The 27,941-nt window shown below is 38.6% G+C and overlaps 1 protein-coding gene across 2 annotated transcripts in view; it reads right to left on the minus strand.

The window, feature by feature from the left end:
* Window positions 1-867: 867 nt before the first annotated feature.
* Window positions 868-27,941, minus strand: part of kcnh1a (potassium voltage-gated channel, subfamily H (eag-related), member 1a) — a 29,404-nt gene continuing 2,330 nt past the window's right edge. The window contains exons 2-13 of one of the 2 annotated variants that reach the window (XM_026309397.1): window positions 25,598-25,721; window positions 20,643-20,749; window positions 20,187-20,315; window positions 19,196-19,314; window positions 18,404-18,796; window positions 15,409-15,435; window positions 12,955-13,121; window positions 11,393-11,664; window positions 7,934-8,133; window positions 6,989-7,241; window positions 4,382-4,578; window positions 868-1,943 (exon numbers count right to left, since the gene is read on the minus strand). In XM_026309397.1, the coding sequence (XP_026165182.1) occupies window positions 1,062-1,943; window positions 4,382-4,578; window positions 6,989-7,241; window positions 7,934-8,133; window positions 11,393-11,664; window positions 12,955-13,121; window positions 15,409-15,435; window positions 18,404-18,796; window positions 19,196-19,314; window positions 20,187-20,315; window positions 20,643-20,749; window positions 25,598-25,721 (2,870 nt within the window). In that variant the 3' untranslated portion in view covers window positions 868-1,061. The remainder of the gene's footprint in view (window positions 1,944-4,381; window positions 4,579-6,988; window positions 7,242-7,933; window positions 8,134-11,392; window positions 11,665-12,954; window positions 13,122-15,408; window positions 15,436-18,403; window positions 18,797-19,195; window positions 19,315-20,186; window positions 20,316-20,642; window positions 20,750-25,597; window positions 25,722-27,941) is intronic. The other variant, XM_026309396.1, reaches the window with a different exon arrangement.

Genomic DNA, 27,941 nt, shown 5'->3' on the forward strand with positions numbered 1-27,941 from the left:
AAGAAAAGCATTAACATCTCAGTCCCCTTATCTGGAGCCACTTATCAGCCTGCACGCTCTAGATGTTTGTTAGGATTCTACACAAAAAGTTTTTTTTTTTATAGTTTTACTTTGAGTTCCTTTTTATGTTCATAACAGTTTTAAAATGCAGTAAGGGCACTGCCATCTGCATTATCTCAGCTGCAAATACATGGCTCCCTTACAGGATATACTGTATAAATCATGTATGTAGTGTAAGCTGTAGTGTTTATGCATCAGGATAACAAATGGACTAGATATAAAGACAGATGGACATTGCTCACTGCTGCTAGTTCACACTGCCTTCATTTTTCATTATACTATCCATGGTTTATGGAAATGATGGGCTCTGCTAGAAGATGTTTGTGAAAAGCTGATTGCTTGGTCGGAGTTATCTATTGTATAATTCATATTGATACAAGGGTTCATCAGTTGTTGGAAGAAATGACTCTGAGCATCTGCTGTAACTGTCCTTTTCACTGTCATTGTGACATAATGCAAATGACTCTGTGCCGTTTCAATTAATCAAATATGCACCATCTGCAATTTGAGGCATGTCTCTATTTGATGCAACATGCAAAGAATCTCATACAAATGATTCTATAACAAACCAGTGTGTCATGCTGTGTCTGTTGAGCTCGACAGATATAGGCCAAAACTATGTTTTTCTGTCGACATTCTCACAATCTGAACAGATTTAAGATATAATCAAACCATTCTAGCTATTTTTCCATTATAGTGCAATGGAAAAACAAATCAAGCATATGTACAAACCTAGAGCTGTAAGTTTTTATGTAACCTCAGAGTGTTCAAAAGGTATGACACCAAAATCTTGGCTTCAATCTCGCCTTCTCCACATGACATTCGTTTGTCCACCAGTACGTACACGCCACTGTAAAGGCTGGTGTGTTTCAAAGACCACACATTGCCTCATCTAAATGTTGTGCCCAGTGCAGCCTCAGCTTTCCAAGTAATTGGGATATTACTGGATTTCAGCTGATATCAGAGTTAACTGTTGCCTGACGAGTTGCCTGACGAGTGCTTCAAGAGAAGATGTCCTCTTTGTCCATTTCTGGTGAAGCAGGTCTGGAAATGTCAAAAAGAGGCTGTGGAGAACCAGCACTTGATTTCCTAATTTTGAGGAGGCGCAGTGCTTCTGCAAGTTGTGCCTCCAGGTCGGACATTCGGACATTCAGGTTCTTCAGGTCGTCCTTCAGCTCCAGTTTGAGCTCTTGAAGCGAAGCCTGAAGCGTTTGCTCTGGAATGGGGTAAAAAGTGTGCCTGGTCTCCGGAAGCTGGGCAGGACTGCGATCCTGGGGTGTCGTGCGGAAGTCGCCCACTTTGTCCAGGCGCAGATCACTTTTGGTTATACCACTGTCACATGAATCTGTCTTCTTTAGAGACATTTGTGATTCATGCACCTTGGTCCGTTCAGGTAAAGTCTCCATGGATTCAGCTTTAGAAACTTTGTTCCAGTTGTCGGCTTTGGCCATGGACTCCTTGAAACGACCCCAACCTTTGACTTTAACCGGTTCAGCAGAGCGGCCTCCTACCAAAGAAATGGGAGATGGCACCTGCAGCTTTGCCTTGTCTGTTGGAGTGCAGTTCGGGGGTGTTGAAGCTGAAGGTGTGGAAGATGGTGTTGAAGATGAGGGTGTTGCTGGGCTTTCTGTTACTGTGACAATGCTGGTAGTTGTAATGGCTGTTTTAGCTAATGGGACATCCACATACAGGGGACCTTTCTCGATATCATGTTCATCCAGTTCTGGTTTCTCAGTTGCCATGCGAGCTTCCTTCTGCTGTCGAAAGCGCTGGAAGAGTTTTCGTACAGGGTGGTCGGGTGGTAAGTTCAGAGGGGCTTCATTTTTACGCCTCTGTCGCTCCTCTTCCTCACGTTTGACATCGCTGATCTTTCGGAAGACGATCTACAACAGAATGTAAAAAACAAAATGAATCACATTTTGTTAGCATTCAACGACTAAATCTCACTTGTCTTATCCACAGGCTCTTAAAGAAACTGAACTGTAGTGGTTGAATGCTAACAAAATGAACAACTAACCAACTCCAGATCCATTTATTACATTTTTCTAGATATTTTAAATGTATCAGAGGCTACAAGACTAAACATACAAAAAAGAATTGAGTACTCCCACAAACTTTGCCCCTTTTTCCAGTCTTTATTACAAGCTAAAAATAATTTAACTCATTATCTTTATTCTTTATCTTAGTCTCATTATAGAACAGCCAATACTGGATTTAAATTGGTTTTGCTAAAGAATTATGACACTGATAAATGTTAAGTTTATGAAATGTAAATTTCACAGTTGAAAAAGACACTTTTTAAATGACTTCAAATTAGTTTGGCATTTCTGTACTGTAATTTTAAATGATCAGACAGCACTAATATTGATATGTCTGCAACAAGCAGATATTATTTGTCTAGCTCCACCTCTTGGATAAGCAAATTTGCCAAAATGTCAGACTATTTTTAGGGTTTTAGAGATTGTTTTCACTGTGTTCATGAGAAAAAAGTAGTAATACAACAAACCAATGTGTTGTTCCTTATTCAGACCATCTCTTTTCTTGCTGTATGTATTCAGAAAGTATGGGACACCATAACGTGTGTATGGGACACATTAAAGTATGGGACACCAGTGAATAGGGACTTTAATGCAGCACAGGAGATTGCTTCCCCATATGCAGGCAGTCCAATCTCAGTTGCAGTCTCTTGGGCAGGCGAACCTTATTACGAATGAGGTAGCTACACTTGTGTTGTTGATAACAGCTGAACAAAAGGAGAGAGAGTGGTTTTCTTTCCCAGTCAGATACTTATATACCAGTGTTGGTCAATTTGTGTGATTCTACATTTTCTGAAGAAATGTTCCTGGTAGCAGCAATTTGAACTGATAATAAACATACATTTTAGGGAATATTCCCTTTCTCTCTGAGACTTACAGGACAAAATACTTATATAAATGTATCATGAGCTGATGATATTATGGTGATGCAAACATTTAAACAGCAGGTCAAAGTGGAACCACCTTTGATTAGAGGAAATACAGCATCAGTCTTCTCATCTAACTCAGAAATTCCCCACAGTGTCAAACAATTTGTTTAACATGATGATGTTAAAATAGGAGAGAGAGAAAAAAGGCTGCACATGTGGAAACTGTAGGAAGAGTAGCAGTCACTGTACGTGCCCACACTTATTACTATGTGAACTGTGAGAAGCACGGTGAAAAAACACCACAGCAATTATGACTCAGCACCAAAATAAAAAAACAGGATGGAATAATAGTCTGTCCACATGAAGAGTACCAGGTCAGAAGGAGGTAAAAATCCAATTATTCCTATTTTGAGAAGCAGGCAAACAGTGTGGAGAAGGAACAATTCAAATCTTGTTCTTATTACAGTGTACATTCTGTTCTAAGCATGTGGTTTTGTTGATGTGAAATGTTCCCAAGCCTTGCATAAAGTAATACTGAAGATTAAACCCCATTTTTAATATTATTTATGGTCTGAGTTTTTCAGCATCAGCTTGACAATGTAATTATATTCAGTAATTGTCTCTCTTTATAGCAGATTTTATTGTTTCCTTCCTCACTAAATTCCAGTGATATCAACCTTGTGGTTTATTGTTGACTCCACTCATGCCATATTGTTCAGCTGCATTAAGTTACTTCAGCTTCTGCTCCGCATTAAATTCATTCAACCAGCAATTTGCAGGGAGGCTTTTACTATAGAGGAGCCACAGGAAAGTGTATTAGCTGCTGAGCTTAGGGCTGCAAACATAACATATCAGACATATGTCTACGAAAAAATATGGTCAAGATGAGCATTAAGGTGTCCACCAACATTAAGGTGTCAGATAAAAAGCTGAATGTGAACAGCTGCAGACACGGGTCACCAACTGGACTACACAATATACAGTGTGCGTTTGATAATCAAGGCATGTGTTATTGGATTTGAACTTGAGAGTAAAAAAGGTATTTGCCCCCACAAAGTGTGAGCACTTAATCACATTTCTCAAGTGACTTCTTAAACCATAAGTGAAGAAGTAGCTTTAATAAGCAACTCTCCGGTGATCACATGATTGATCACATGTACAGTATTTTTATAGGACTAGCCAATCAGATATAAAGATCGACCCCTCATCTGCCACATTGTAAAGTATTTTTAAAAATCGCTATAGTTTAGTCAGTGGTTTGTAATAACATATATAACTAGTTCCAATAAGCTCTGTGTGTGCAGCTGTAGAAACGAGCTCATATTTGAAGTCTTCAGAAAATCTGTCTAAAGGCCAAATTTGAGCTGCATGAACTATAACGTGTTTGTTCCTGGTGTTGTTTGAAGGGCCACTCACCCTCCTTCGCAGGTTGTACGTGAGCAGCAGATTTCTTGAGAAGTGATTGGAAAATGCAGTGTAGAACTCCAGCACCTTCTGCAGAGCGTCACGTTTAATAACGTGGAGGTCACAGTAGGTCAGAGCTCGGACGTTGGCACAGGCTTGAGCCAGAGTCACCTCTTTCCAGAAAACATCCCCAAATACGTCTCCTTTACCTGCAGAATGAAGAGCAGGTAATCCTCTCATAATGTTGGTTTGACCTGGTCTTTCTCTTTGATAATAATGTTGACAAACCCAAATTCTCATTAACAAGCTATTAATTTTAGCTCATAAAAACAACTATTAGACAGAAACTGCTACAGGAGGTGCTCCATTTACTGTCGGGTGCAGCACAGTCGGAGCTCAACCAATAGATCAGTAATGTAGATTCACTATTTCAAGACCATCTAACAGCTATGAACCATGAGGTGCTGTTACTCATTGTAATCAACATTTAATTCAACAGCTTTCCACGCAGCATGACCACAAAAAATATTAATGAATTTGGTTGTACATGACTAAAAACATCTGATTACTACTTTGAACCACGAGCACAGCATGCATCCTATTAAAAATTAGTCATGAATCAAAATATCACTGATGTCAAAACAAGCTAAAGTGATCAGTAACCCTTAAATAGAGGTGTGGTACTAGTAGCAGTAAATGAGATGAGATGGTCGTCTTGTTTTCAGGAATACTTTATCTGGTTCTGTTCTACTGTGCCCTATTAGGCTAATGAGAAATTGATTCATGGTATTAACTTGTTCATCACTTCAGCCCCTATTGCAGTCTCAATCTGGATCAATGAAATTGGGCTGATAGTATATTGATCGCTGCAAAGTGGAACTGATTATAATTATTGACAAAAAAAATAAATAAAACAGCTGATTGTGTCACTGGGCCGTAGAGCATAACATACATTGATAACCAAATCAATCATTTAGCAAATTAAAAGCATGACATTTAGACAATCCTCTGCAGGGATTTTACCAGGCCAGCTTGGATCATATTTTTTAGTATCCAGAGAAATAAAAATGTAAATCAAGTTAAGGTGCAATGTAAGAGTAATAAATATTATCATCATGACAGTTTGGAACTGGTCTGGTTCTGGGTAGGGTCTCACTTTAATGCCATGGCTCTTGAGTCTGTGTGTCTATGTACTCAATCAGCACTGATAACATCATAACCACAGTGGGAGAAAATATTTAAAGAAATTGGGAACCATTTTAAAAATGTGTGTTTTTTGGAATTCTGGCCACCTGATGAATTTAAGTCCAAAGTTTAGCTCTGTTGCTGGGCTTAGTCTCTATCAACTCCTGAGGCAAACATTTGGCTCTTTAGCTGCATGTTCACCAGCTAGTTTTCCAATTTCTTTTAATCTGCCATTTTTCCTCCAGAAATAGATAAAAATTGCTTAAGATTCAGACATGACCCAAACACCCACACAGGACTTAAAGAGCATATCTAACCAAGCCGTCCCTGTGACCTTCTGTACACACGATGGAAAAAGATTGAACCACTGTGCACATTTCTTGTTGGATTTATCTGATAGCTTACAGATGAGCATTCACACGTTTAGGCTTTTTTTTTTTCTGCTGATATAATTAATATGGGCATGGGTGTAGGCATGTATTGTGTGTACTGTGTGTGAGGATCTGTGACGGAAAAATGTTTTGTGAACTGTATTCTAACACTCAAATACATCTTTCCAGAAATAGGTAGTAACAAGTGTGTACAGCACTTAGTATTAGTAATAACCATTTGCATCCAAACAAAGTTAAGCAGGACAGACAGATGAGATCTGTGGTCATTTGTAAGACTAAGATCAAGTTGGAAAAGTCGGACTGTATTAAATGTCACAGAGAGGACTGTGTTTGACAAACACGTTCCTGTCCAAATCCTGACCGAGTTCATGACTCTGCACAAAACACCTCACAAACAGCTCAGCTTTCACTGCAGTCAGAAAGTGGAAAGTGCTGCAGCACAGAAAGAAAAGATTCTCAGGATGTCTTTGAACAAAAGTCTTATATGCACATACATGACACAACTGCCTGAAGACAGTTTGACTGAAAGACTTCTCCATCTTCACTGTCAGTTTTTGGATCTTTGGAGTCTCTAAGATAATAAATTCAGATAGGAGCAATTTACTGAAGCAGCGTATCTGCATATTAAACCTTTGGTTGTGTGTCCTATTTTTTTAAAGCTTAAGAAAAATCCATCATTTTATATTATTAAACACTTTAGCAGATCTGGGTCAGGTCCCTTGACAGTTGGGGGGTTAGGAAACATTGACATGAAACAAACATATGTAGTGTATTCCTTTAATTGTGTTAAGACGTTCAGCGTGGTTTGGTTAGAAGATGTACATCAGCAATCGAGGCCTTTTCTTTTACAGATTCACAGACGTCGTGTGCCCATATTTAGTAAACTGATGAAAGTGAAAGTGTAAAGTGAAAGATAAAGGTAAAGATCATCCACAATAATTTTTGAACATTAAAGCACGTACATGATCCACATTTAAACTCTTAAACATGAGGAGAAAAGAATTTACACTTCAGGATTTTTATATAAAAGCACCCCACTCACCTAAAATGGCCACGACCTCGTCATCCTGAATAACCTCCAGTGATCCTGATACCACAAAACACAGGCTGTCCACACTTTCACCAGCGTGGTAGATCAGGTCGCCTGGGGCACAGTGGATGGTTTGAAACTCCATGGCCAGCGCCCTAAGACAGCCATCGCTGGCCAGCCGGAAAGCTGGGTGCTCTTTAAAAACCTTCCGGTTGAGATGAACACAAATGTCTGCTCTCATGTCCTTCGGACAAATCTGCAACACCTGCAGAGAAACAACCAGAGAGATGAGCTTTCATCAGGTTCATGCTGAATTATAGTAAAGAGCTGATACACAATCTAGAGCTGATCAGACTCCACAGTATTTTAGAGGTTTTAGATGGGCACTCTGTCATGTTAGCTAATCATATACTTTGCTGCGATGACTTGACCAAGCAGTGTGATCAACTACACTCTGTACTACAACAACCATAACTTGCCATCTTCTTATATAGCAGATACATTTCTTTTTAGTAGCTTTGAGATGTATTTCACCAAAGGTCCACCTGTCTGCTGGACAGGATGAATATGTCACGTATATTTTATGGTGGAGTTTTACATGAAGATCACGTGGAAGCTGCTACTATCTCAGAGTCCAGCCACCTCTCTGCTCAGTGTCAGCGAGTGGCAGTGTGTTGTTCACTCACACCAAAACAACAGGATGCCAGGCGGTCACAGGGCTCTGCCTTTAAAACAAATCTCTTTGAAGATGAATGTCAAGCAGAGAGGGATTAGGTGCCATTTTTAGACCCTTTAGTGTGGTTGGAGGCAGACAAATACATGATATATAGCAGTGTGAAGCCTAATGTATGAAGACGACAAGACATCTCAGTTCAATTGTGTGACTTAAAATCAACCATTAGTACACAAGTTTTCCTGACGGCACAACCCTTGACCTATTAGAACAAGGTGATGTACCTTTTCAGTGTCTATTCCCCGTGACATGGACCAGGTGGATGCGATGTAGTCCATAACTCTTTCACTTAAACCCTTGGGCACCTGGTAGAGCTTGAGAAAGTCCCGGACACTGTTGAGCATCTCGTGGTAACGATTCGTGTTGGCGTACATCTGCTGGAAGATCGTTGTCACGTTACCAAAGATGGTGGCATAAAGAAGAGCTGAGGAAATATAGTGAGGATAAAAAGGGAGAAGTTACATTTCTTTGCTGTTCAGGCTGAAATGATGGATGTGAAAAGTCAAAGTATTCATACTATTATTTTTCTGCAGACTTTGTGTTGTTTCATCCATACAATAACACTTGTATGGATGAAATTGACATGTTTGCTCAATAAGCCATACAACCCATTTATAGATCTAATACTACACTGGGCATTTTTAATAAGATTCAGTGTTTTAAAAAATACTACTGAGGTAGACGTTTTGTTTTTTTTTTTAAGGATGATCTCATGCATTTTTAAAAAGAAGACGAAAAGACATAAAAATCTCAAATACCTGGTTTCCAAAGCTTCTAAAGCTAGAGCTAAAATATATAAGACTAGACTTACAAGGACATAAAAATGTCCAAAATGTGGTTTATAAAAATGTCCTCATGAAATGTTTGTCAAAGAACTAAAACATACTTTGAGGACATACAAATCTACAAAACCTATTAGTATATTATGATTATATACAAAGGTGTAAACTAAAAGACAATATCATTTTCAAAACTTGAGATAAAAAAAAAAAAAAAGCTGGATTTACAATAACATTTGAATATGGATTTACAAGAAATCTGGACACACTACATCACACACACAATCAAATCAAATGTGTCTTAGGACTTAATATTGATTCATGTAATAAGCATTTTAATCATGTGGAAATGAACCACTACTACTCATCACTGCCTCCAAATACACACAGAACTTTTACCAAAAGGGCAAAATAATTACAGATTGAGTGTGCATGTGTAACCATCCATCACCACACAGTTGCTACTAAATAAAGATCTTTTTTCTTAACTTGTCTCGTGATAGACAAATTAAAGAAAAGGAAAAGAGAGAATACAGCAGTGCTTCTCTGTGGTGGCTGGGAGCCTGAACTGGTGCAACAGCTGGTGTATGTGTGTGGATCAAAGCCATTAGATGTCTGCTGTGTCTGGTGTTCTCTTGGCAGTAGAGCCCTAATTAGCCTGCTAGAAGGGACGAGGAGGAAACATGCCAGCCACACATTTCAATTATCCTCAGATGATGACAGTAACCTGTGCATGAGTTTATGAGTGTTTGTTTATTTCATACCGCACAACCTTGAATCAAAGTGTTGAAAAATTTCACAGGGAATAATACTAATTAAAAAGAGCTCAAAACTCCTTAAGGGCAAGAACAGCTATAACTTTCATCACCATTACTCACTTATACTGCTGTGTTCAAGCATTACAGTGTAGTATGATATTCTTTATGTTCTATTTATAGCCTATGTCTTTGTTATTGCTGCACAGGTAATAGATCAGGGAAAGTTTTTAAAAGGTTTCAACTGAGTTAACCTGAGATGATTTGACAATCGCCTACTTTTGAAGTTGCCAAAGTTTTGGGATAACTGCTACCTCGAGCCTGTGCACAGATGGCAACACTCACTTGTCTGATAAGCAGAAAATGCTGTAACAAAGGAAACTCAATCGGTCCCTGTGGAACGGAGCTTCATCTAGTCCCCAACATCGCTCTTTACTTGCTGATGTAAACAACTTCATCAGAGCCTGCCTCAGCAGCCGGCAGCTGCCTTGTTTGAAGGTAGTTAAAAGACAGTTGGTGGAAAACTCAAGCCCCAGGTTGACCGTTGCTATAGAAACAAGACATATGTATAGTGCCCCCTCTTCACCATGCCACCCCCCAATCCCTTGTCACACTGTGATTTTCTGCTGCCAGCACCGATCCAGTGCTGATAAAAATAGAACAGTATCAGGGCATCCATATTTCATAGAGAACAGCCATGGACTACAGTAGATTGCATCTACAACCGAATCCTCCTGAGGGTGTCTGGTTTTTAGATATTTATGCTTTAAGATGATTTGTTTCTCACAATGAAAAATTTAAAACAGAAGCAAGTCTGCAGATGAGTTTTGCCAGTTCCTGCAAGAGTGTGTTCATAAGGCCGAAGAGCCAAATGGGAAGAGAGCGGGGCAATCATCCTCTCATCTCAGGGTTGAGATTGTGGCTGAAAAAGTACAAGGGAGGTGAGGAGAGACTGCAGAGGGATTGGAGGCAGTGCTGTGCTAAATTGATCTGGCAGTGTCAGTTATTGCTCTAAGGTGTTGCTCTCCATGTGCAGTCACACATAATGGTACAATGTTGTACCATGTAGTGTGAACCACACAAGCGGAAAAAAACCCCAATAAATGTTTTATATTAAGATGTGGAAAGAAGGGCACGCAAATCTGCCTCCTACTTAGCAGATGAGCTGTTTTGTTATGTAGTAAGGGCTGGTTTCTTTACTAACCTGCTCATTGTTTTTTTTTATGTCTACAGCCAAGCTGGCTGATTCTGTCACACAACACACAGTAGGTGCCATAAAAGGATATTTTTAATACTGTTAATGTCATTCTTTTCATATAATTATGTATTTTTGTTCTGATATGACTCATGTTTCACTGTATCAAAACACACATGGTTACAGGCTTAACACAAACTCCAGCAAACTGAGGTGATGAGTCTTAGGTAGGTAAGAAAACAGGGCTCCTACTGTACTATATATATATATATATATATAAATAAATATAAATGTCACTGCACTGGTCACAGCAGTGACGTAGGAGCCTTAAAACGTGAACACTCATCTCAGATAATTCAATGATTCAACCAACTCTGGTGTGGTGCTCCCTGACAACTGGGCTACTCCTTCATAGGACTGAAAATAGAGCTGCCACCTTCTTGTACCGCGCACACACACACACGCGCGCACACACACGCACACACACATCCCTATCAACAGACATCAGTTTACAGTTTTAATATGTGGACATTTGAAACCTGAGATCTCACATTTAGAAATTATATTTTCATACTGTAGATAATCTTGAATTTTCCCTACCTGAAGTGAAGCGGAAACAAAAAGACATATTCAAACTAAATCAGTGGCCAAAAAACACACGTTATTTTAGTCTGAATAGATTTTCATGTGGAATACAGTAGTGTAGGTTGTAGACAGTGAAATCACCACACAGGCCAGTGATACTTCAAATTAAATAAAAACTGCAGTGAATAATTCTGGTACTGAACAATATTAAACTTGAGCAGCATATTCTCGGCTTCAGGATACTCTCTAATAGCTGTATCCATATTATTCAACCACTTCAATGGAATGTGGCTTTAAAGAGCATAATTAAGCTTCTCGTGTATCTCGTCTATCTGCTACATTAGAGAGAGGAAAAATGTGTCCACTCACATCCAATCATCATCATGGCCACTGCAAAGATTTTCTCTCCGTCTGTCGTTGGGGCGATGTTACCGAAGCCAATGCTCGTCAGGCTGGTCATTGTGAAGTACAAGGAAGTGATGTAGACGGAGTCCTTGTTGGGCCCGCCTTCCCACTTCCCTGAGCCGCTGGTGTTAAAGCGGTACGGTGTGCCCACCGTCTCAGCCAGGATGTAGAGCCAGCTGTCCATGCGCGGCATGTTGGTTTCTTCATCAATAACCTCATAATCACCAATGCTGTACCTGGAGTGCAAGTCATCAGTTACGTACCAGACATCGCATTTCATACAAATAGTTAGTAGATTGGGTTTTATCAGACAGACAGATAAAAGAAACAGAAAATGCGTGGTCAGTTATAATCACAGACACTAACATGACAAAATGTCCCCACAAACCATGTACCGTGTTGGCTGGACGTGTGGCTGAAATGCATTTTGTGTAAGAAGCTTTAATTGTTCTTATTTACTGGTGATCCTGTAATATCATAACCACCTATGAGACACTCAAAGTGGAGACTGCCAGTGTTAAGAGCAGGCCTGGTTATTTGCTGCTGTCGTCCGAGTTGACGATGGTTTAACTTTTCTCAACTCGACAGCACAGCTCAGCGTGTGACCATGGCAACCACAGAAACCTCACTGAGGAAAAGTATACAGGAGCTATTTTTATTGGTATCTGAGCCTGGTTTTGGAGCAACACCAGCTCCTTTTATTCCAGTATACAATGTTGATGCTATTGCCTAAAGCCTCTTGTGGAGTGCTGACTCCTGGTCTGTGAACTGTGACTATAAGTTATAATGCTGAAGACATTATAATGCTGAAGACATACACAATGTTGTAGCTCATGTTTTTTGTTTTGTTTTATTTGTGTTTTTCAAAAAAAAAAAAAAAAAAAATTCAAGTCAGTGAATGTGTGTAAAGCGAAAGAACATCTGCAAAAAGAAGTTCTGTTAATTATTAAACATATTTTTAGGTCTGCTGGACATGAAGTTATCACTGTGGCATCTGTGTCATTCTGTGGTTTTAAAGACATTCATAAACATAATAAATCAAGAAAACACATGATGGAAACTTAATGCTTCCACCACACTTGCCCCCTGTAGAGTAGTTGATCTGATTAGATTTTGGAGGCCAATGCTCCATAAATTAGCATTTTAATGAGGAAAAACAAATCCTCTTGGAAAAAAAAAAAAAAAACTCTTTCTGGCTTGAAGGTGTGAAAAAAAACATGCAATTTTATTGCGTGAAATTAAGTATGTTGACGAACACAAATGCTAATTAATGCATTAATTAGCTTAATCAATGGCCTCATTATATTAACTGGCTCTGCTATAAAAATGTGTTGGCAGAAGGTAGAAGTCTATCTGTGTAACATAATTTGTGAAAGTACAGTATCCGCAACATTTTTAAAAATCCCTTTGACAACTGTGCAGGAATAAAAATGAGAAATCCAAACAGGAATACATATGCTCTATACAATGCAACCAAGTTGTAAGTAGCAATAAATTAATAAGAAAAATAAATATCATGAACATACCAAATACAGGCCAGCCAGTGAGCAGCTAGGCCAAAAACACACACCAGCAGGACCAGTACAGCTGCCCCATACTCAATGTAGTGATCCAGTTTACGAGCAACCCGACCCAGACGGAGAAGCCGGACCACCTTAAGGGAGCTGAACAGACTGTTGATCCCTTTGATCCCCTAAAAAAGAAATAAAAGACAAGAGAGACAGACATGTGAAACGATATTTATCGAAGACAGAGAGAAACTAAATATATTTTTGGACTAGTAGGTTTTGCTGTGAGTTCACGATTTAAAAGGAAAACAGCTGAAAATATAATGATACCAAGATGGTGCCACTAATACACCATCACCTCCCTAAATCAACATTCATGAGCAGCATCAACAATTAAAACTTGGTTTACAATAATATATTTTGTAGTTGTATGTAGCTGCAAGGATGCATAAGTGACTGTAGTGTTCATAAGGCACAACACTTCTCAGCAATTAAAACTTAACATTTATATCTGCTTATAACTACCCAATAGTATTTTAATCCATTTAAAATGTTTCTATACTAAATGCTAAGTATGGGGTGGTTGAATTGTAGCTGGACTTCTTTTTTTTTTTTTAGTTAAAAATGTAGTTGTTTAGGTTTGTTATGTTTTGCCATCTACCCATGTGTGCCAGATTTAACACACCACTACCTCACTCACTAAACTATAATATTTATCATATAAAAGTAGCAATGAAACCCCATGTGAACATAAATAGGATGAATTAATGTGTGTGTGTGTTCAGGGTCTGACTTCTACATCAGATTTTAGACAATCTATACCATGTGTTTCTCAAAGTGCAATGAAAAGGAAATACTTCAAAGCATTTTAAATAATTAATATGAGAGTCAAAGTGTTACTGTAATGTGATGTTACCATTAAAGCAAAAACAGAATACATGTAGAAAACAAGGCAAAACAAGTGTTACACAGATTTGATTTTAAAAACGTCCTCATTCAATGAAATGATATTTTACAACTTCTGGCAGTTACATAACCAGCAGCTAAATGTCTACTCTGCTGAAGTGTATACTGAAACACCCACTCAATTCAAACAGACAACTGCAATCCCATCAGTCTGCTTTGCAGTTTGGTGCTATTCTGTATGTGTGGCCTGGGAGGGGTATTGATTTTACTAATGTGCTGTGGTCTGCAATGCGAGTACAACTGCAGCGCTCACCGTCACTTGATCTGAGCTGCCTACCAGACCCCTCAGCTTCTATAAAATCACTTTACAGACCGGAGCTTCGGCACAATTCAATTATCAGTGCAGTCGTGTTTGGGTTCTGCTACAAACTTTACAAGCACAAGCGAGAAAAAAGTTCATCATTGAACAGATATGAAACAGATCTCATTAAAGGAGCAGTCTGATAAATGTGCTTATTGCTTTTTGCTGACAGTTAGATGAGGCTCCTGTGTTTGCATCCTAAATGTGAAGCTAGAGACAACAACGTTAGCTTTGCATAAGAACAGTGGGAACATTTAGCCAGGCTTTATCCACAGTTCTTTAACACACCTTTATAGAACCTCTAAAGTTCACCAGCTCTCACAACACGTCGTATTTGTTTTATCTGCACATAAAGAAAGAAAAGGATGACTTCTGGTTTTATGGGAAGAAATTATATTAACCATTTACAGCCAGCAATCTGTCTTTACAATAAGCCAGGCTAAAAAAAAAAGAAAAAAAAAAAAAAACAAAAACAAGTAGATGAAATTTGTGCTATTCTCATATCTGTGCTTTCAATATACCACTAGAGCCAGCAAATTAGTTTAGAATGACTGGATACAGGCGAAAACAACTAATAAAAACAACAAATAAATATTTCTACATTTAATATATTTACAACAAGGTACAATTTAAAAAAAAAAAAAAAAAAAAAAAAAATTCTACTTTAACATCCAATTTCTCCAAAGGGCAACTAAAATATACATAGTTTTTATAACGTATAGCACATCATGTTGGAAACTCCCTATATTAAAGCTGATTTTCTTTAACTGTGCCACATAAGTACAGTCAATTTGTTACTAATGACATTACTGCTGACGTAAGGACTGAATCTCCTTTCATGAAGCTTTAATGATGCTGCTGTTTAATTTACAAACCGCTGAACACAAATCTTAGACCTAACATGCCTTTGTCTGTATCACACCATGTTATTAGCAATGAAAAACCTTAGCAGGAAAAAAAAAACACAAGCAGCACAAATCTTAACCTCCTGTGACATTTATTTCATGCATTGCTGCTTCTGCTGTCATTCTGCCATCGAGCAGTAGAGCTAAAACGTTGGTGCGAGGATAAATGTCAGAGGGTCTGTTGTTAACGCCTGATAGAGAGTTTATGTAACATGTTTGTTAAGTGTGTGTGAGTGTGTTTACAAGTGAAATAAAACACAGAACTGTTCATAATCATATTCTAATCAAACTGAGGCCTACTTGAGTGACAGCTCCGGGGTTCCAATTCTTCCCATCACGTCCCATGCATGAACACAGGCAGAAGAGGAAGGGGGCCATGCAAACAGAACAGAGGGATGAAAAAGAAGAAAAATAAAAACGAAGCACAATTAAGAGAAGACACTTGATCAGTAGTAAGCGATGAATAAACATATAGGAAACTCAATAATAAATAAAGATTTTAAAATAAAAAGAAATGTACAAAAGCAGCCTTATCTGTGTTGTATGGCCAAACATGCACTGAAAGCTCCATTAGGTGCCGGTTCTTTAACGGACTTGGACTGCAACAGGAAGTGGTCAATTTTTTGTTGTTTTGGGATATCGGTCAGCAGAGAAATGACAATGACTGAGGTTTGGTCTCAAGGTGATGTACAGCGCTTTAAAACTGGAAAAATATCTGACAGATGCTCTTTGTTAATGATCTTCCCTTCCCTATTTAGAAACCTGTTGGGGGAAAACAGCCATCAAAGTTATTCATGTCAGTCGTTAGAGCAGTAGCAGCAGCAAGATGTTTCTCAGCCGCTTTAATAACACGGGCAATTGTTTCCTCACTCTCATTCACCCTTGCCACGGATCGCCTCAAAGCAATTTGGAGCAAATTGGACTCACTGAGTTGTTGCAGACACACTGTAAGAGGATAGTGAAGGTGGATGGTCATGGGTTCACAGGAAATGTGTCCATAACCTTATCATAGGCAAAATATACACTTGAACCCCACTGATAATGTAATACAAAATTTTAAAGCTGTACTTCACTGTATTTATTCTCCTTTTTCCAATCACCTAATCACCACTAAGTCGATTCCCCAGAGTCCAAGACAATAATGGAAAATTTCTTTTGTCCGACTAGAAGTACACAACACGTTGAAAAAATGATCATAGAAAAACAGCCATCACTGAATGTTTGGTGTTTCAGATTCATAAATAATTCAGAAAATTGAATCAACAATGACTAATGATTAATCATTTGTCAAACAATGATCACCTAAATGACATTCTTTCAGTGGACAAAAGAAACACATTACGCCTGAGAGCATATTGACAAAATCAGCGTTCGTCACAGGATTTCCTGGCAATAAGAACCTACATGATGTAACAGAGTAAAGCTGGTGATTTTGCTTTTAAGTTCATCAATGTTTCTAAAAGACAAAAGCAGCTATGTAGTATATGTAGCCAAAAGCCTGATGTAGTTTGATCTTACTCTTCAAAAACTAGAGCCACACTGGGCGACATGTTGATTTCATAGCTTTTGTATTTTATTCTGTATTTTCAGTTTCTGGCAGGTTATAGTTCCTTTTCAGGTAGATACTGACAATGTGACCATGACACATCATCACTCTCATTTACTAATTTATAACTTTATTAAATTACTTATTTATTAAATAGTCAAAAAACTTAATTGAAGTACATGCATATTATAATTTCCCTGAACTCAGACTGCCTACTTTCATCACAGTGAAGGAGTTTGTCTCCAAATAGCAATAGTTTGGTTCTTTCACAAATTTTAACAGATTTTGCACAAGAACCTCAAGGTCTTCAAATAAGATTTGCTATTAAAATACATGTTTGGATTTATATTTTGCTTGGTAATACTAAAAAGATCAAATAACACCAGAACTTCCCTTGAAATCACAATCACATGTTTCTCCTTCCTGCTGACCCCAGACGGCTTCTGCTCCAGCCACATGAACCTGTCAGCATTTATGATGCTGAAGTATTGAAAGAGTAGAAAGGGACAAAACGCTGGATCGGCAAAAACAACTCAGAGCTTGCTGCCCATCAACAAGCTGCTTTTTGAAGGCATTATCACAGCATTTCAGATTTCCTTTATCTGTATGTGCTACCCGACAGCCCACGAGAGCCGTGTGACACGCTGAGGTGTTAAATGCTATCACAGCATTTTACACAACCATTGTTGCGATAACACCCACGCACTATACAACATGACACATTTAAGTACACACAATCCCACACAATGATGGATTGATATAATGAAAACTGGCAAGTGCAGAACCCTGAGGCTCTGATTAATCAATATGTGTTTGTATGTGTGCGGTAAAAAAAAAACAAACTGATCTCCAGAAAACATGGACCAGACACAGAAGCTGCAGTTGCAAGAGATAATGTCAGTGATAGATGTCATCAGCAAGCACACAACATTTTAACATGTTATTCAGTATTTCACTGCTCGATGAAATAAATGCAGGTAAACAATACTACGTCATAACAGAACAACAAATAACCTGCTTTTCTTCCACTGCGTATAAGAAAACATAAGACTGAGCAAAGTAAGAGACAGATCTTCAGTAAACTATACATCATTTTTATTCACATACTATATTTAGGTAGATGGTAAAACTAATTTATTCAGTTAGAAGTCACCAACTCAAAATGCTTGTTTGGAAAAGTAACAACTTAGTTTGAATCAGAGCATGTTTTCCCATGATTCAGTCCTCCTGTCAGCTGTCATAAGGTGTTAATGGTTTTAGGACATCAGTGATACAGCAAAGCACTGATGAGCCTCAGTTTAATAATGCAATGCTTCTTCCCCAATTAAAATGTGCCAATTATTTTAAGATCCTGTGATAGCTCTCCAGCAAACACTCCTCATTATGCTCCTCTTTTATGAATACACAAACTAGTATATTATGCTGCTCATTCAAACTCGGTTTTTCACTATGTCACTATACAAAACAACAACCAGGGAACAGCACATGTACAGTGGTAATTAGATGTGAGAAAGTACCAGGCTGGAGACTGATAGTTGACTGATATAAGAAAAAAAAAAAAGAAAACAATTGACTGACTAGGCCATTCAACTCTTGGCCGTCATGACTTCCCAGACCTGAAAGTGTTGTATTCAAATAACTTGTGTTTGGTTTACAATTACCTTCAACAAAGAAGCAAATCATCACATTTAAGAAGCTCTGTTAGTGAGCTAATAATTTCAGCTCTATGTAAAAAACCAGCACACTCACCTCATCTGCATTCTCGAAGGCGCTGATGACGTCATATGGCAAACAGGACAGCAGGTCAATAACAAACCAGGTCTTCAGGTAGTTCATACGAATCAGCTTGGGGTCTGAGATGACCTCGCCAGCGGGTCCAACAAACGTGGTGTGGAAGTTTAAAACAATGTCCACCAAAAAGATGACATCCACGATGCTGTCCACCACCAGCCACGTCACATTGTTCTGCTTTGTCTTGAAGGAGACGTTGTAGGGCACCATGATGGCTGTGTAGAAGGTGAGGATGAGGATGACCCAGTCCCATGTGGTCTTAAAGAGGCAGTAATGCAGGATGATGTGAGGAGGAGTTTTGGGGGTCTCCTGCTTGTACTGAGGTAAAATATCTGAGCCGAGCTGCAGAACCTGCCAGAAAACAGTGTGTTGCAAAACTCAGAAGCACAGTCAGATAAATACACACAGCAGGAGGTCAAAATACACTCTAGACTGCAGCTTCCAATATGTCGTTCTGACAGCGAGTACCTCACCTGCTCAGAACAAGTGCTAGGTAAGTCCCTGTAGGTTCACCTTATCTAAGGTTCCTCCATGTCAAAAGTCTGCTCTCTAGTATACAGAACTTGTTTTCTCTCTAGTTTTTCAGCATTTACACAGCATCTTACATCTTTAGGGAAAAAACACACCTCTCAAAGTGACAGTTTCCATAACTGACGATCATTTATACAGAAAGTGACAGGTCTGAGCTTATTTTTACGTGATAGGAATAAACAGGAGAAACAGGAATAAAATCTCTGGTACCCTCCGTACCTCAGCTAGGCGAGAGTGCTTGTGGACGTTCTCTCCTTTGTGAACTGTGGGCTGCAGCTGTTGTAAGACTCCTCTACTGCTCGTCAGAGCTCGAGTCAGTCGGGCAAACTTTCCCCAGCCTGAGGGTCATAAAAGCAGACAGTTTGCACTGAACAGTGACTACTTATCATTTTATAACATAACATAACATAACAAACCTCAGTCAGATGCATCCACCCACCCTCCCGGAACTCTCCCCGATATGCTGCTGTATAATGATGCCACATTACTTTTTCATTTTCAGCTGCAGGCTGTACACGCGTCATATGAACTAAAGACTATTACTGTTATGCTTCTGGCGAGGAAAGACCCAGCCTTGCTTACGTGGGCTACTACATTTTATTTTGCCTAAGTACAGACACTCTCCATACAGGCACAAGAACCAAATGCTTCTTGTTATTGCCTGCAGGTCACGTCTCATGCAAGATAAAGGGCCCAGGCTAAAGTCCTTTAATCCTCAATGTTACCTGTTGATGTTGAAGCCTGAATTGCAACCTCAATTTTATGATAGTTCCACATCCAGTTTGTCATTAGTACTGTTTATTTGTAGCTGCTCACTTGAACTAATTCCTTTTCTATTTTGGCTTCACCAGTTATACAGTCCAGTGAGTAATTACCTGTGCTGTGTGCTAATAAACATTACGATGGCGTGTGCATTTGACTGAGTGAGTACTTGCAAGAGCAGATGCACAATGTACAGTGTCAAAAGGAGACCACCAGCAGACTAATGTTACCTCCGCTTCTCTCATGGGCTAATCTGTCTGAAAAGGTTTAGATCACATCATGCCACGACATGTGAGAAAAAAAATGTAATAGACTTTAGTGGACCAATTCATTCCCAAGTATGGATATAAATGCATTTAACACTGAAGTAGAATTAACTTCCACTGGCAGCTCCCACCTTCTTGACAGAAGGCCTAAAGCTGAATATTTTAAATCGCTTGGCTCTAACCTTTGGAGGAATCGTCTTCAATGGGCTGTTTAAAGGCCGTGATGTCGCTGAAAGTGCAAAGAAACAGGACCACTTTCTCTTGTTCATTTCGAATGGGTGCAATCTTCACAAAAAACCAAACGGGGGTCCCTGAAAGAATAAAAAACATGAAAACTTGCATTTAGCGAAATCATCAGTGGAAGATATTACATGAAATGATAATACCCTATGGTAACTGAAATATTCTGGACTTTCAAAACTTCCAATGTTTTCCTATAACACCTGCAAACAGAGAAACGCAGCATTGCATCCTCCTGAGGAGGGGTTCTCTGGTCTGGCTCACCACCAATTAGCACATTCCTAGAGAGGTAGAACTGTTCTGGGGTGTCTTTGAACTCAGCGGTATTTTAAAGAGGCTCTGACTACATTTGCATGACAACAGAGTAGAATTTCACATTGTCTTTTCTTGCTACTTACTGTTCTTCTTGTACATCAGTATTTCAAACGAGTTCATCTCATAATTCTCAAATGTTAGCCGCACTTTTTCCGTCGTGTCTTTGTCTGTGAGCTCCCCGTACATGAAGCTGGAAAACACAAAGAAAGAACAACCAGAATATTTAATAGACAGCTGAATATTGGACAAGCAAGTTTGTTCTTGCATTGAAAAGTGCAGAACAATTCTCAAATGTGTGAACTGATCTGTTTTATGTGTTTGTATTAAACTCCACCTTTTAACCTTAAATTTAATTACATATTTTCACAAGAATATGACATACAATTATTAAAAGTTACACCTGAACTCTGCAGCTCAGTTATTGATTGCTACTAAGAGACCTCTAGAGTGCTACACTGCAAAATTAGTCTCTATTAAATATAGAGTAGAGGCAGATTAACTTATTGAAATGGATCCTGAAAGCATAAAAAAGATAAATACAGCCTTGTGTTTAACTGGCTGAATGCAGAGTATCTCTCAGTACGAAATTAAACCTGAAGATGGGTCAAGCAACCATGAGCACATCTCACCACGCTGCAGAGACATTCATCTCACTTTGCTTGTTACTGCCACCCTCAGCAGCAGCCTGTTCCAGACACGGTCTAAATATAACTCTGAGTTTATTATGAAATACAAAAGGAAGACTAAATTTAATGAGACAACATTCTGATGCTGCAAAGGCTCTTCAGACTAGTGCTTAATGCTCTATCACTGATGAATGTCTCCTCTCTATGTGCTGGGAGGAATTTAGTAAAAAAAAAAAAAAAAGAAAAAAAGATAAAAAAAGATCCCTCAAATGACTTTTTAAAATCGTGTGTAATAAATTCCCACAGGTCAGCCTCTGTATGTTTACAAGGTTCAGTATGGAAAAACATACATAATTCAAGAGCCACAGAACACGGTAAGAGCAGTCGAGGTGGAAATAACATCTTTGATTCAAACATACCAACAGTAAAAGAGGTTTGCTTCTTGAGGAAATGAGGATACGTTTTATGTTTGAGTCGTCATCAAAAACATCAAATATTCACACACTGTGAATGTTTAATGTCCTTATAATCAGCCTTTATGACAGTAAAGGAATCCGCACTTGGTTCTGTACAACTTGGTTCAAATACTGCTGAAAAGCAAACAGAGATGGTGGAAAAAGACCGAAAATGAAAAGCTGAGAGACTTTAGAGTTTACAGCCATGCAAGTGTGCGTGTATCACTTAAAGCTGCATTTTAATGTCAGTATCTAGTTCTCCATTAGTTTAGCAGGTATGTGAGCATAAATCCAAGTATTAGACACAATCTACTTCAGACCCGATAAGGAGCTCAGAGAAGTTCAGGGTTTGCCAGTTTCACCTGAGAAACATGAATATCAGTTCACCCAGTAGAGTTCGAGACAGGAAACCCAGGGGAAAATCAGTAGGGAGGGATAACCAGGAAACAAGCAGAGCAGTGGCCCTCAAGAAAGAGGGAGTGAAAAAACACTTTCTGATCCAATCAATCATCAAATCAAAAACCAAAATCTCTCATTTACAAAATCATTCAGGCACCTGAAGGAACTGGTAGCAGCAGCATGGAGAGGGAGAACAGCTGTGGCTCTCACTAATGTGCACAACTCTGTGATGTCGCATTCAGAGCTCACAAAGGTTCAACTTTTTCAACTCACTGCCGTGGCTTGTTGTGACCATGGCAACTACCGAAATGAGAGAAACAAAGCAGGAGCTGATTTTACTGCGTCTGAGATCCCTGAAGCATAAAATAGATAACTACAGAAAAACTGTACACCAGCTTCCAGGTCAGATTATCGTACAATTCTACTAGAAGTCATTTTCTCAAATGGAATACACACAATTTTTTATTAGATTACCAGATTTTATATTCCTTTTCTTCTTATAAACCCAAGGCTTCACTCCCTTTAGCAAACTAAAAATAAACCTAAAACAAATTGTCACACACACTGTTCAATATTTGTATTGGCAAGTGTTCTGAAGCTTATGCTTCAGGACCCGAGGGTTTAAATCAGTAATAGCTGCAGTGCTGGCTGTGACAAACACCATATCCAACAACAGACGAAATCACCCACGGCTTTCTAATCTGGCAGCACCAACTGTTTCCATGTGATCCTATTAATACAGTAGTTACTGACAGGCTTATTATAGGCACAATAAACACAAGTCCTGAAATTATCCAGTCAAATTGAACTACTACTTATTCCTTCTGTTTGTTCATATGAACAGTTTTTAAGAGAGCACCACAGAGACAATGCATGACCACAGTTTTCCCATTACAGTCGGTGATTTGGGAGAGATTTTAGTTGTTACAACCTGATTACATCACAGATCTGGGCTCTGGCTTTGCAAAAAAAAAAAAAAAATCTACTCAACTACAAGGATATCACCTAATTTACTTATGAAATGTAAGTCATTCACTAGGAGAAGATTAAAATTCAATTCAAAATTTCTTGTGCTTCCTCTGCTTAAGGGAACTGGAAGACTTAGTTGATCCAGGGTTGCTTCACATATAGGTCTAAAATAAACAGCGACCCCTGAGAACTGAAAAGCTGAGGTCCTCATATGGTCACTATTGACCCCAAACCCCTAAACCAAACAACTACACACCTGCACCCATATTTCCATCAGGTCACTCCCTCATGTCTTAGTGTATATCTAAGGTTTGAAATGAAGTCCTATGAATCAATGGTTGTTCCTCAGCGCTCAGCTCAGGCCACCACTATAGTCCAGACTACAATAACTCAACAAATATTAGGTGCATTGCCAGGAAATTTTGTATACACTTCATGATCCCCACAGGATGAATCCTGCTGACCTGATTTTCAATGAAAGTAACTGACTCCAGATGAACTATTTTGTATTTTGAACTTTGATTTGTTAGCTTTATTGCCGGTTTGTCCAATGTTTTGGTTTTCTGGATATTACATATAAACTGAATGAACTGAATGAAAACTAAACCATTGTCATTTGAAACAAAAAACATTTAACACTTTCTTTGCATGTCTACACGTTACATCTCTGGAGATGGTCTTTAAATAAGGCAAGAAAATGACATGGGCTTAATATTTAGCTGCACACCCCTTTGAGACAGTGGCTGCAATCCTGCAGTTTTGCAGCTCCTAATGAGACTTGTACACTTCTCGAGTCTGGCCCACCCTGAGCAAACTGCCTCAGTTCTCTCTCATTTGGTGAGGGCCTTCCACCAGCTGCATCTCTTTCCATAGGTGCTTATCTGGATTAAGATCAGGGCTCACAGCAGGCCACTACTGAACAGTCCAGTGCTTACTTCTCATTCACTCTTGGGTGCTTTGCAGTTTGTGGTTAGGGTTTATAATCCTGCTCTAAGAGCCATGACCTGCAACTGTTTTAAGAAATGTCTGTGCCAGACTCAGTGAAGCAACCCCATCACTGAGCCTCATCCATGTTGCTCAGTGGGGATGGTGTTCTTTTCGTTGAAAGCTTTATTATTTTTCCTTCTGTGAACATAGGGCTGACTAACCAAAAAGACACCCTCCTAGGAGTACTGTGACTTGTCAGTATAGATTTTAAAGCCTCAGTCAGTTTTCTTTTTTTCATGTTTCTCTTTAAAACATGGACTTTTCCTAGAATTTCTTCTCTTTCATTCAGAAAGTGACAGTAATGGTGAACAATGCTGTACATTTATCTTGGAAATCAGGTCTTGGAGGTCAGTTTTCCTCCTTTGGCCAGTTCCAATGAGGTTGGCTATGTCCCATAGACCTTAAACCTCTTAACTTTACAGCGATGGTCACAGGAATATTATTCAGGTGGGAAGTGGTCTCTCATCCTCTACCTTGACCACACTTAGGAATTTTGTTGTTCTTTGTGTCATCAGACAACTCTCTTTTTTGTCTTGTCCAGGTTCCATGTAGTGATACTAAACATAAGACTGAAAACGCTGCTGATACTAACTGAAGACAGGGTTATTTGTAATATCACAACAATCTGTGTATTTATCTTTGTGGAAAAGCTGTTTTTTTTTTTTTTTTTTTTTTACTGCAAACAAAAGACATGCATACGTCCAGAACAAAAGAGCGTTTAAACACTTCTCAGAAAAATGCAGCACTGTTTCAAAAAGGTGTAAGGGTACCAACACCTCCAGCTATGCCTGTACAGAAGCAGTTACTTCAAAATAGTAGTAGGAGGTGCACGTATACATAAATATAGGTAAACAGATGCACAGAATAGCACAACTTCAAAATAAAGTAATTGTATTTTTGGATAAAACAATGTCAAAGCACCACAGTACAAAACAGTGTGTATATGATGCAGGGATATAAGTGAGAGGCAGCATGGTGGATGAGTGGTTAGCACTGTTGCCTCACAGAAAGAAGGTCGTGGGTTTGTAACCCAGCCTTTCTATGTGGAGTTTGCATGTTCTCCCTGTGCCTGCATGGGTTTACTCCGGGTACTCTGGTTTCCTCCCACAGTCCAAACACATGTATGTGTGGTGACTCTAAATTGCCCATAGGAGTGAGTGTGTGAGGTTGTTTGTCTTTGTGTGTCTCTATGTGGCCCTGTGTGGACCTGTCCAGGGTGTACCCCTGCCTTTCACCCGAAGAGAGCTGGAATAGGCTCCAGCAGATCCCCGTGACCCTGGTTAAGGAATAAGCAGGTACAGATAATGGATGGATAGAAGTGAGAGCTCAACACACCTGTATAATACACATTAGACATTAAAACAGACCTTGTAAACAAATGCAGCATCTTGCTTTTTCGACCAAGATGCTAATTCAGATTAGCAAAACAGCTGTGCCTGTAACAAGTTCTTACAATGTCCCTGACTAATCTTGTTTAACTAACAAAACTAATTGGCAAATGTCAAGATTTTTAATGTCTTGCATTATACAGTCTCTAATCCATAAACTCAAACGTGTGACTGTATTTAGCATTTTCGGGTTGTGAACAGACACAGATCCTACCTGCAGGTGCTGCTTTTCTGCATCACCTCTGCTCTGTGGTATCCCGACAACTTGCAGAAGCCATCATTGCTGTAGACAATGGGCCAGTCCACTATCTGAGCGTTTCCCAGGACAAAGTTTGTGTCTGTTTGGGAGTAAAGAGGAAAGAAAAGGGCAAATCACTTCAGGGTTTAAAGTAGTTCTTAAAACAATAATATAGTACAACTATAGTTTGGTTTGGGAAAAGGTTTGTGTTCATCACATGAGAACTAAGACAAAGTCGACAGAAACTTAGAGTAAAGTAACAATTCAAAGAAAGTCAACTATGAAGCAAATTTTGGGGCAAAGGATATTAAGTGTGTAACTTTGAACATTTTTATCATAAAGCAAATCCTATTCAGGGAAATGAAAACCATCTCTTTCAGTATCATTGTGTGTACACACCGCAACTTATAGAAAAGATTAGAGCAGTTATACTGGGCCAGTACTGGATACCATATAATGAAGGTAATCCCCTCACCATCTGGAATCTGTCTGTGTATTTGAAGTATTTCTGAAAGATTTTGTGTTTAGAAATACACATTTAACTTGTAATGTTTCCTCTATTGTTACAATACAAGCTAACACACACTTTTCATTAGTGTCCATGATGAGCTAAGGTCTGTTACACACTCGACACAGGGCTTACACACAAATGTCACACAAACACCAAATCTGTTTATGCAGGAAATATACAAATATGTGTTTTCTGTTATTGTTGCCTTATTATATTTAGCTTATGTTGAGTATGTAACAGACCTAGTTGCCTAGTTAGTCATTTCAGAGGTGGAGCTGTGTTCGTCATTAAATGGTTCAATTTACAGATAGTGATTCTTGCTTATTAGCAAGTATATTCTATAAATATTAATATCAACTGTCATCAATACTGAAATGCCATAGAAAAGGAGAGCACATGAATTCCCATCTGGCATATTTAAATGTTAGCAAGGCCTCCAAGCAAAATGTGTCCATGGTCAAAATGTTAATACAATCTGAACAATCACTCGCATGAAAATGGTATTGGTTTATTTTGCTTCCACAATATTTTTCAAAACCATCAGTTATTTTAACATAGAAACTGCTACTGAGTTTCATTATCTAATGATCCTCATGTCATAAAATAAAAGTAATGCTGGTGTTTTTTTGTTTTTTTTTAACAGCTTGGTATTTGAACTAAGAAAGCACAAAATAAACAGCATAAAACATGTAAATGACTGATCTCTGTAACATTCGTATTGAAAAAATACTATTTTTTTTACCTGTATTTAAAACAAATGGCTACACACAAAATGTTTGTCAAATAACTGAGAAATGCATTGAAAAGGTGATGACATACATTATTATCGTTGGACTGATTGTGATTTAAATACTATTACCATCAATTTTGACTTTGCTTTGTAAGAAATAAGTATAACTATATCAACTAACCATCTCTTCACTGACAATTATGAAACACGTCATAGACATATTAGATGAATATTCATTTCCACATCCACATGTGATTTTATATCAAATAAAAAACTATTATCTATGTATTTTGGGCAAAAGGCAAAAAAAAAAAAAATCTAGATTCAATGGTTTTAAATGGGCTGGGAGAGGGGATTTTAGGCGTAATGACCCAAAAATAAATCTTAAAGCACACCACACTTCTATACGCACAGATTACTACAACGTGACAACACATGGGAGAAATAGCAGGAGAAGGAATTAGAAACTAGAGCCCGAAAGATACAGTTTTTAAAGCCGATGCAGACTTGCTGAGCATTGTTTTGACCAAAATATGTGATGAGCTGGGATGTAGTTAAATACTTCTTTTATTGACTCGTTATAAACTAACATGAAATCACACCAACATGCCAATAATTACGCCACAATAACCTATAACGCTCTTTCAAAGGCTGTGTTATGCTGATACTGTTGATACCATTCAAAAACTAATCTACAGATAAAATAAACTGCAAGTACATTTACTGATGACAGGGAAAATGACAGGGCTGTTCATTTACTTCCTAAAACTTTCCTAACCCTAACAAACCTAAATGTAATGGGCTATAACCAACACAGCTATTGCAGGACTTTAGCAGACAAACTGTGCAATAGCAACACTGGTTATAATAAAAGAGCTAAAACAGCTATTTTTAATGTCTGGTTATTTATCACTATATCATTATAAGCCAAAGGTGTCAAACTCCAGTCCTCAACTGTGCCTGCCCTACCCACTGCCTATTACCTGGATCAAGTGTGTTCAGCCATTCAGAAGCTGCTAGGACAGGGCCAGTTGGAAAACAAGTAGGTCAGTGTTTTCAAGGACTGGGGTTTGACAGCC

Source organism: Mastacembelus armatus, chromosome 15 (assembly GCF_900324485.2).
Source record: "Mastacembelus armatus chromosome 15, fMasArm1.2, whole genome shotgun sequence".
Taxonomy (NCBI): Eukaryota; Metazoa; Chordata; class Actinopteri; order Synbranchiformes; family Mastacembelidae; genus Mastacembelus; species Mastacembelus armatus.